The sequence below is a fragment of the Phaenicophaeus curvirostris genome, chromosome 5, assembly GCF_032191515.1.
Source record: "Phaenicophaeus curvirostris isolate KB17595 chromosome 5, BPBGC_Pcur_1.0, whole genome shotgun sequence".
NCBI classification, from domain to species: Eukaryota; Metazoa; Chordata; class Aves; order Cuculiformes; family Cuculidae; genus Phaenicophaeus; species Phaenicophaeus curvirostris.
The window spans coordinates 11,713,125-11,724,455 of NC_091396.1; the positions used below are offsets into that span (position 1 = coordinate 11,713,125).

Here is an 11,331-nt window from a genome sequence, read left to right on the forward strand (position 1 = left end):
CATACAAGGAAAAAAAAAAAAGTAATTTAGTATTTTTGTTTTCCAAAGGAATTATGTTTTAATGAGAGTTTTGTCTCATAAAGAAATAGGAATGCATTTTTTCTCTTATCTAAACTCCATAATTCTTTGGGAATCTGCTAAGATGTCTAAGGAAAACGTCTCCTCTTTCCTAGAAAAAATCTGCAAATCTTGAGGTTTCTAATTGTGCTGAAAGGAGTTTCTTATTTGTCTGGCTGAAAATAAATAGACATTCCCCCACACTAATGTTGGTAATAATAATGTGAACTTTTTTTCTCTTCATTAGTTTTCTAGGTATGCTATGTTACTACAATATTTTCATCCTTAAGGAGAAAAGGAGAAAGAGTAAGGCAGTAAAGTGCTCTTAGGCATGATTTTCAGTTGTATGCTGTGAATGGATTGTCATTAGCAAATTAATATTGCATCTTGTGCACACTCAAAACTGGGGAGGGAAGACAAGGTAACAAGTTGCCAGCAGTGTGCCCAGGTGGCCAAGAAGGCCAATGGCATCTTGGCTTGTATCAGAAACAGCGTGACCAGCAGGTCCAGGGAGGTTATCCTCCCTCTGTACTCGGCACTGGTGAGACCGCTCCTCGAATACTGTGTTCAGTTCTGGGCCCCTCACCACAAGAAGGATGTTGAGGCTCTGGAGCGAGTCCAGAGAAGAGCAACAAAGCTGGTGAAAGGGCTGGAGAACAGGCCTTATGAGGAGCGGCTGAGAGAGCTGGGGTTGTTTAGCCTGGAGAAGAGGAGGCTGAGGGGTGACCTCATTGCTCTCTACAACTACCTGAAAGGACGTTGTAGAGAGGAGGGTGCTGGCCTCTTCTCCCAAGTGACAGGGGACAGGACAAGAGGGAATGGCCTCAAGCTCCGCCAGGGGAGGTTTAGGCTAGACGTTAGGAAAAAATTCTTTACAGAAAGGGTCATTGGGCACTGGAACAGGCTGCCCAGGGAGGTGGTTGAGTCACCTTCCCTGGAGGTGTTTAAGGCACGGGTGGACGAGGTGCTGAGGGACATGGTTTAGTGTTTGGTAGGAACGGTTGGACTCGGTGATCCGGTGGGTCTCTTCCAACCTGGTTATTCTGTGATTCTGTGATTCTGTGATTCTGTGAAGTGTTTTGCAGACAATCAGTGCAGGATGAGCCTTAGAAAGGGCAATGTATACAGAAGTGATGATTGCTTCAAAACCAAACAAAACGGCAAAACCTAGGAATACACGATTTGTTGAATCACAGATCAGAAAATTAATTAAGTAGATTAATTACCTTGTCTAGAAGACTGCCTTTGGGGATGGTCAATGCTTGCTGTTCCACAGAAATTAGCTCTGAGCTCAGTAACACCAGGAGGAGGATTCCCTTTTTGACCCCTAATGTGCTCTCTTCATGAAGACTGTGATTTGATTTGTCTGAATGATCATCTCAGCATGCCTATAAAAAGTTGTTTTATGAGCACGGTTAAAATTATCCTAGTCAGTCACCAAACCATTGATGCCTGCAACAATGAAGTCAACAGGTTTCCTGCACCCACTTAAATCACAGTATTTGTGGCAAATTTCTAACTCTAACAATCCTTTTTTTTTTCCTTAGAAAGTTCACTTACCAGTTTCACATTGGTATGCATACTTTTGATAACTGAAGGTGATTCTTACTAATTTTCACTTACATAATAAGCAAAATCTTTTTTTTTTTAGTATTTTTCATAATTCTCCACCATCTGAATATTCCATCACACTTGAAAGCATTTCTGTTGCCTTTTTCTGTCTTCTACTTTAGACATCTTGAAGCAAGCCCAGATCAAGAAAGATAAAGCAAGTTTGATTTGTTTGCAGAAGTCACTACTACATTTTAGAATGAAAAAGGAAACTTCTAAGAATTTCACAGAATTTATTTGTAAAACATGCAAATTAAAGCAAATGCATCCAGTACTCTTGTCTTTTTTCTAGATATATCATAGTATTGTTTCTCTACGCAGGCAAATACTTCATGGCACAATCCATGAAAGGAAAGATTTTATTAAAAAAAAAAAAATCTATTTACTAGTTAGAGCAAAATTACCCTGGAGAAAACATTGGTGCAGAGCATTATCTTTGGATTCTTTTCTACAGACCAGTCTGACTCAAGACTCCAGAAAAGTTTAGAAACAGAAAAATTTCCTGTACCTAACACATCTGCCTAGTAGGAGGAGTCATAATATGTAGCAGTTGTTGATTTTAACTTATATGTGTATAAACACATCTTAAGTTCTCATTCAGAACTAAAGTTCTGAATACTCTAAAGAGTATATAAGCTGGAGCACTAAGTAGCCAGTGACTATTCAGCATAGTGAGTTCTGATTTTACAGTTTTCCAAATGCTACCCAGTAGGACTGTAGGCAACATATGGCAAAAGGAGGATGCAGGAGAGGCTCTGAAAGACAGCAACAACAGTGGGGAAAAAAATAATCAGAAAATGTCTACATGTGGGTCATCTCTCACCAAGGAGTATTTCTGAGGCTTACTCCTATGACTGTCAGTTCTCAAAAAAGCATTCCGTGTATTTCTAAATTAATTGTTCTGTTAATATTACTGAGGACGGCAGTTGTAGTCATAAAAGCTATGCTCACCATTATCAGCTGCACCGCATAAAGCTAGTTTTTCCTTTTCTACAAAGGTCTTATTAGGTTAACCCTAGCTATCAGAAGATCAATATGATACACATCATCATCTGGATTTATTGCCAAAACAAATCTGCATTTAACCTTAATTATCTGGACTACAGATGTATGGAAGATATAATTTTTAAACTACTTCACAACCCCTCAATGGGGTCCACAGCCCCTGGAAACAGTGTTCCAAAAGTCATATTGAACACCTAGAATATTTGTTTCTGAAGATGTTTTTCTAAAGCATCAGAAAGTTTTCCTGGATACTGCTGATACAGTAACGATTCATGTTTCCTTCCTGAAAAATCCCTAATGATTTTTCTAGTCTGGCTACTCCAAAACCTGCTTCCATTTTCTTAGTTTTATTGTAATCTTCTGTAGTAAAATGCATTTTCAGCTAGCACATCCTAGAGAGCTTCTTCGTATTTCGGTCAAGGCTTGAATTTATTTCTTTACATGTTATTATTGTCTTGATCTTGCTATTAACAGTGGGCCTTTGTAATCTGTTATAAGTCTGCGATAATGTGGAAAATACTACTGATTTTTATTCTGTTTCTCTGTAATTTGTTTTCCATTCTAATTACATTCTCTGTATGACACTGCATATCCCTTTGCCAGGTTTAATTGCTTTTATTTAAATACACAATACTGTTAATTAAAGTATTTCCACATCCTGAAGAATTTACTATTACACATTATAATTACATGTTATAATGAGGGCTGTGCTCAGAACCTAGACTGCTCTACGTTCCTGTAGCCAATCTAGATTAAACAAAACAGAAAATAGTTGCACAGTCTACTGGTTAACTAACACCTAGATCGGACATACAGGTAAGGCTGCATTGTTTGATTTGTCACAGTATTAAAAGTTTGTTAGAGCACTATAAAAAAATTAACATTTATGACTATGTGACATCTAAACACTCTCTCCTGAGTCTTGGTTGGAGAATGACTGGACGTGACAAAGTGTAATTCCAACATTAAATTGTTCTAACTGTTGAATGATGCATTTCATTCTATTGTCAGAAGATATTTTCATAGTATTTACTCATTGGGCGGCAGTGAGTGGATGTAAGACCAGTCTTGGATAACTACCTGATGACAGAACCTGAGTGCAGGAAGGGAAGTGAGGAGGAGGAAAGAAGTTGGTTTATTTTCTTTAAGATATGGTTTAGCTGATCCCAGTTGTAGCTCCACCTACGTTTATGTCATACACAGGATTAGTGTTGGTTAGAAAAATAAATTCACATTTATGAAGTATCTGGCAGTGCCTGTCTTACTGTAAATAGTGATCTATATAGCTGACACAGCATCTTTTTAGTGTATAACACTGCTGTATATAGTATTTCATACATATAATATCAGCACCTTATTTTCACAGTAGTTCTATTAAATATGTTAGGAACCAAGTGCCTTTGAAGAAGAGCAACCGCTAGCAATATTCTTCACTGAGGAATTCTTTAATTTACATAGTTAAAATTATTTTTTGAAAAATTTGAACAACAAAGTATATTATAGAGTTTACTTTACTTAGAGCACCTGTTCACCAAAGAACTGGAAAATTTGTCATACTGCTTTAGATTTGAGAAGGAATTAATCCTATAGATACCATTATAAATGCTTTATACAACTATAAAGCAGGAATTGTAAACTCAACAAAATCATCCAATATTTCAAAGCTTTAGATGGGCAGTACTGAAAACAGATGAATTGCTGTATGGGATAAATTTATCACTTTTTCCTATGAGCACTTTCTCACTGCAGAAATAACCACACAGAAGACAAAACTGAGTAATTTTTTTTTTAGGATTAAATTTGGTGTACTAAGAGTCACTGAAAATTTATCCCAGTATTTGGGGAAATGAATGAGAAGACCGTGCATTCTGTTAGGAATAGAGATTATCTATGTTATATACACACCACAGTGTAATTCTTTGATTCAAAGATTTCAGAGCAACAGTGAAGATTAAAGTTTCTGCCTCAAGGATAGAGCAAACGTAAATATTTGAGGGCACTGATTGAGGTATAAACAGAAAATTATAGACTAGCGAATGCAACAATCTCTATAACATATGTGGTATGAGATTGGATACACTTATTAACCTTGTAAGACCTTTTTCTGAAATGGCCACAGTTAGGCAAGCTGGCAAGAGCATTTTTGTTTTTTTTCTTTTATGTAGAATAACATGAGCTTTAATGTGACAAGTAGCTTTCATGTCTGGAACAGAACTGTAGACTTTATGGTAACTTGTTAAAAAGAGCTATCAGTCTGATTTTCAGTAATGCTGAAAACCTCCAGTGTTCATCCCATCCGGTTAATATCTCTTATTTTTACAAATGAAAACTCTGTCTTAAGTTTCATGCCCAAGAGCTTTTACTAACTTATGAAGCCCTGGTTCAGTAAAACAACAGCCTCACTTCCTCGTTTACCCTTTCTACTTTGCTTTTGCTGCGAAATTTGGGAACACAGTACAACAACTGGCAGCTCACAGAAGCCATCATACCTACCTTAATTACTGGAATGTCATGACTAACATCTAGGAGATGTGCCAGGTACAATCAATGACTAAACTGACTAAGTCAATTAGATGTTGTGAATTATTCAGCTTTAGTGATGCCACCTATCCATATTCAAATCCTTCCTTTAAAATGCCTAAACTATGTGAAGTGGTATTGCTGTTCTTTTCTTGCCAAGTGCTTTTTTTTGTTCATATATCAAAACGTAGTCTCTGCAATTGGTCTTTGTAGTAACAAAGAACAGAAAATTGCTTGGTTCTTACTGAAGAGAATTCTTACAGAAGAAAATTGGAGACTAAATATAATGGTAAATTTCTATTAAATACAGCCAGAAATAAGAGAAGTTTTATACCGCGACAAGTAAATCATCATTCAGTACAAAAGATCAGTAACCCTAGGGGGAGATTTTTTACAAGAAAACCCATGAGCTGTTTAGAACTTTTTGGCTAGATGTGTGTTTACATAAACTTCTTAACATCTTTGGTGATGAGGCTCAAATCATGCTTTGTTTTTAAAGGAGTTTATCTGAAGAGTGTAACAGTATAACCCCAGTTCTGCCCCAGTATGGAGGGGCAGGACTTCCAGGTTATGTGGTGTGTGCACACTGCACGTATTTCTTTACAAAAAACACTGTATTTTTCATCTCTGGTATTCTCAAAGAAAGCTGTATGAAAGCTTTATCCCATTTCTAGCCCTCTGGACAGGAGGTCTCCTAGCCATTAGAGAAACTTTATGGCAGCTTTCAACTAAGCCTGGCTCTGCAAGGACCAATATTCCAGAGAGGACTTATCCCACTTCACTGCCCTGCAGAACAAATGTAGAAAAGGAGAGGTTTGGGAACTGTGCATCCACCACTACCCAATAAATAAACCCAAAACCCACTTAACAGTTCGGGTGCTTCTCTTTCTAAAAGCCAGTGGGATTTTTGTGCATGACAGACTCACATGGGATTGATGCCATATTATTGGCTAAATTGTGCTTCAGTGACAGACTTGAAAGCAAACCTGCTACGTGTGGCAGATAGGCAGAAAGTACAATAATTCTAAAAGAAGTCAGAAGTATTACTTGCCACTATGTGTGTTATGTCACATGCCAACAGCTATTGGTCATAGCAGGATGTGTGACTTGAGATAGTGTTCATATTAAAAGTTTGCTTATGAAGCACTCAGTTTTATGTGTGTCTAAGGCTACTAGCAGGAGTTAACAGCATTTGTGCTTTTTACAGAAATTGCTTCAATTTGTGTTGCCAAGCCCATCAAGTTTTCAGTCAGATTTGTTAGTGCTGTCATGTTCAGTCTATTTTTACAAAATAGTTGACCTGGATATTTATTTATCCTCCTGAGACTTCTGCTGCCTTTGAGCTACCTCTCATCATCACTGAACTTAATCCTAATTCTCTTCCAACTGGGCAGAATTTCTCTTCAATTTTTTCAGCCTATAAAAATATATTTTATGTATCATGATTAAAGACATTACCCTAGGCGATCGATTTTTTGCCTTTAAATTGGAAAGCAGAGGTCTTACTAGGATGGGGAAATGGAACCAGACGGGCAGCTTGTCTTTCACTTAGCCTGAAGTGTAGTATTCAAATAAACCATTTTGCTGAGCAAGCTGCCAGAGTTTTATAACAATTTAGTGAAACTTGTATAAAAAAAAAAATTAACTAAGAGGACACCTTTGTCTGCATTGGCTTTAGAGTTCCAAGTGCTAATGATGATGAAAGACTGCTGAAACCATTCAGGAATACTGTAACTTGGAGGTCAAGCCAGTTAGAGTAGCAAAATGTTGTGTTAGCTTTCAGGGAGTCAGTTCTGCTCACTCGCTTCTTTCAGTAGAGTTGTTCAGTTCTTCTGCTTTTTATTATTAAACAGCTCACTAGGTTCAGGCTGTGCAGCATATAGAGGGTGCACTGTTGTAACCCTGGAGATAACAGACCTGTTCCATGCATTAGGCGGGGGAAATGAATGCAATTAAGTAGGCTAACAACAAGAAATGTTATGTAAGTACTGTCCTAACCCTTCCCGCTGTACTTCAGAGCAATTCTTTCATTTATGTGATTACTGAAAGGAACCAAAGCTGTGTGGACTGCACCCTCTGTGAGGGATTATGCCATGGTTCTGTACAGACCTCACATCTCTTTGGAGCTGAGTTGTCTTGTTCCTAACAGGACTTGAGTCTTTATGTTTCTCTTTTGTGGGGGGAAAAAAAGAATCACTCTGCTAAAAGCATGTGAGCTCTCTACAAAATTCAATTCACACGTATTAGCCACTACTTAACTTTGGTGTCTCTTTTATGTTCATACAGCAGCTCCAACATACTCAGCAGGATGATTTTCAGTAGCCACTGCAGAGTACTTTGCAGCACATCAAAAAGAGCTTCCTTGGCTTTTTATCTCTGGCATCACTGATTTCTGTTTAATAGAAACAGAATTTCATAGGAGGGCACATCAGGAAAAGAGGGGTGTGGAGGGGTGGGCTTTTTGTGTATTTTTTTGGTTGCTTGTTTGTTTTGTTTTTTTCTTGAGTGGTTTATGCTTTCTTTATGTAGCTGCCTGTATTGAAGTATTTTGCATGAATACATTTACTGTAACACCTATGTGTGCTCTACATCATTTAGAACAGAGGAAAAACATTGCCTCCACTCCTCCACTGTGAGCATCCTCCTCCTTCTACTCCAAAATCCTCAATGGGAACAGAAGGCATTTGTGTCCATTCTAGTGAACGAAACCCTCGACCACTGAATCAAATGGGAGATAGGCAGAAGGAAATTACAACTTAGCATGGCAGTATTTAAGCCTTAGTGCTGTGGCTTCCTCTGTCTAAAAGAGCTCTGAGTTAGGTGGCTAGGCACCATACATAGTCCCTAGGGGGGTAAAACAGCAGGCACCAAAGAATGGGATTCATAAAGCACAGTCAATAAACCAGGTGTTTGCCCTAGCCTATCTGCTTAAACACCAAAACTGAGACAAGGACTAAGTGATAAATGAAAGACAGGGAACTAGTTAACTTAAATGACAGCAACACAAGCACTTCCAGCACTAGCTGGAAACACAAGAAAGTTCATCTCAATTTCAGGTTCAGGCAGAAACACTTGCAGTAAACTGTAATTCCCAATTCAAACCCAGGAAGCTGACCCTGCAACACCAAACCTACGCAGAGAAAGAAATATAATCATTTTAATTAAGAATAGAAATCGTATGCTTTGCTATAAGAAAAAAAGAACCAAAACAACACAACTGTTTCTTTCAGCAATAAGAAAGTACCTTTACCTTAGAATTTTACATTTTTTGGATGTAAATCAAAGCTCATTTAATTCATATGGGGAAAAAAAAAAAATCTCATCACAGTGATCTTTAGATGGCCAAGGTAACTTGGGGGTAGGCGGTGTGTTAAATATAAGTGAACCAGTAGCATGTAATAAAGCTTTGACTAACTTCCCATACTTGTTTCTTCAAAATTCTTGTATGGCATAGCAGTTTTATTGCTTATAAATGGCGTAGAGTTTATGCTGCTGCCAACACCAAAATTTGACTACCCTTATTAACATGAAAGTCAATAATAGTTATACAGCAGTGGAAAAATACAGTTCACTCAGCATTTTGTGTTATGGAGATATATTAAAATGCCTACTGTATGCCTGTCTATCTAGTAATCAGTGAAAGTTGTATCTAGACTGCATGCAGACCTACCAGGGAGGATTTGTGGGAGCCTCGTGTTTTGAATTTTGTGGATTATTCTAGAAATGGTCTCTGTCTTACCCAAAGCCATATTAAAGCTTTGAGCTTTCAAACCTAATTCTGTATTTCAATAGCCAAATTCAAACCCTGTTTTTAGAAACCTCTTCTCAGACAAAGTATTTAGTAAAACTGGTAGGAGAGGAGGAGAGGAGAACCCTGGTCACCGGTATGAACAAAGTACAACCTGGAAAGAAGGGCACAAGTTACCAGCCTGAGGAACAGCCTTCTCTGAAAAAGCAAACTCAGCATTTCTGTGGGATTTATGCCAATATCCTTGTGATTATACTATAAATCCACCATAAGTAGGACTTTCTAGTGCAAGATATAACACACACTTGGCCAAAACTGAGGAGTTGGGGTACTTTGTATGGGGTTGGGTTGTTGGTTTGGGTTTTTTTGGCTGGCCGGGGGCATGGTGTTTTGTTGTTTTTTTAAATGGCAACTATTTTTTCCCCATTGTATGAATAAGTAATTTAATTGTGACAGCTCTTTCCATTCTTCAGCTGTACTGACTTACATTCTGTTCCTTGATTTGGAGATTAAAGCAGTAAGTTCCCCCTACACAAGGCCAAGGTGTCTAGAGAAAGATAGACTTTCAGACTAACAAGCAAATGAGACTACTCTGTATGTCTTGGAAGAAACTTCCCAGACGCCGATGGGTACAAGTTATCTATTATGTTTATTAGACAGAAGACAGGGTGAAAGAATGAACTGGAACTAGAATTAAAGGGAAAAATTCATTATAAGTCACCTACATGATGATAGAATTGTAATTTATTGTCTATGATAACTGTGTGATAGCCCCAGTGATTTAAGATTTACTGCAACTCAGCAGTGAGGATAGAGCTTTAATATGTCAGTATTAAACAGAAAGTTGATACTGAGGATTAGCAATATAATATTATAAAAGACAGTTCATTTCAGAATTCAAAGAATAAACATTTTTTTATATTTTATCCCATGGCCAAGGCATTGGTCCTTTTTTGCCTTTTTTTGAGGTGCAGCAGAGGCACTAAGCTAGGTAACTGAAGCAGACAGTTAAAAAGACATGGTTAAAAAGCACGGCCAGAAACACAGCTTGATTCTAGAAACCCCATTTGCTGAAATGGTACCCAGGCAATTGAGGCTTTTCTAAGCTGCATCAGAGATTAAATCAGCCTGTGACAAAGGGAACCTTCACTCCAAATCCAGCCAACATTTTTCACAGTAGCAGTGGACTTCAGTAGATGGGCATTGGAATGGCCTTTATTTTCTCACACAGTAGCAAGGCAATAAGTTCACAATGTTTAATCCAAACACTTTTTCTTTTTTTCCCCATCTTTAAAGGGAGGTCCAATCCAGAACCGAAAATCGAAGCGTTGCCTGGAATTGCAGGAAAACAATGAAAATGAGTTTGGATTTCAACTCGTCCTTCAGAAATGCACTGGACAACGCTGGTCTATAACAAATGTCCTGAAAAGCTTGTCATCGTAGCAGACTAAACTTTTTACCCATTTCTTTTGCTACTGTGTAGCAAATATTGCATTGTTGCCTGCTGTACTGTATTCCTCTCGCCCCACCCCCATGGGTTCCTTCTCTCCTCTTTTTTGTCCCTTTGATTTTATTTTGTGTGTGTGTGGAAATAGGGTTTGTGGGCTGAAAATAAGATGTTTTTATTTCACAATGATGTTTTCATGGCATTTATAGAGACATTGAATGACAGGTGATGGGTAGGCTATCCTAAAATATTTTACAACTGTAAATAGCAAACAAATGGAGAATATTTATAACTCAAACTTTTATTGAATAAAAAATTCCAAACACTATTACTGTCTAGCTGTCTCCATGGAAATCAGGTTGGAAGTTATGTGGTGGTTTCAGTGTTTTCATTAACTGAAGCTTGATTTTGGCAAATAGCTGCTGAGAATTAGCATTCTCCAGACTTGTGGTGAAGAGTCTTACCTGCTCACTAGTAGCCACAGCAAGGGAGGATTTTTTTTTTCTCCTTTCTCTCTCTAGGGAGACTGTCTAGATCACTGTAGCTACTAGTGTGCAAATCTGGGGGTGTGGTGGTGGACAATATGCACCCACATACTTTTCCTCACCAGTGCTACTAAATAAAAACACAGAGAGAAACCTGGGGCTCAAGTGAGGCAGGGAAGGAAACTAAAAAGAAGAGGGGGAAAAAAAGCTAAAAGAGAAAAGCAGCCCTACTAGAAGAAAGATACAAAGAAACCCCCCAAACCCTGACATTTCTCAATGGGCTGGACTCTGTTTCAATGACTGTGCTTTCCTTCCAACTGTTTGTAGTTCTTCCAACTTCTTTTTTATTTTTTTAGTTGTTAAATGTACTGTTCCCTGGCTACCACAGAGTCGCGTAAAAATGGCTCTGTCCAAAAGCAGCAGCAAAAAGGTTGAATTCACTCTGACTTTCTCCCTGC

The 11,331-nt window shown here is 38.1% G+C and overlaps 1 protein-coding gene across 2 annotated transcripts in view; it reads left to right on the forward strand.

The window, feature by feature from the left end:
- The window catches only part of GALNT18 (polypeptide N-acetylgalactosaminyltransferase 18), a 251,697-nt gene extending 240,971 nt beyond the window's left edge, over nucleotides 1-10,726 (forward strand). Inside the window, exon 11 of one of the 2 annotated variants that reach the window (XM_069857567.1) lies at nucleotides 10,238-10,726. In XM_069857567.1, coding sequence (XP_069713668.1) covers nucleotides 10,238-10,384 — 147 coding nt within the window. In that variant the 3' untranslated portion in view covers nucleotides 10,385-10,726. The remainder of the gene's footprint in view (nucleotides 1-10,237) is intronic. The other variant, XM_069857566.1, reaches the window with a different exon arrangement.
- The last annotated feature ends 605 nt before the right edge of the window (nucleotides 10,727-11,331 follow it).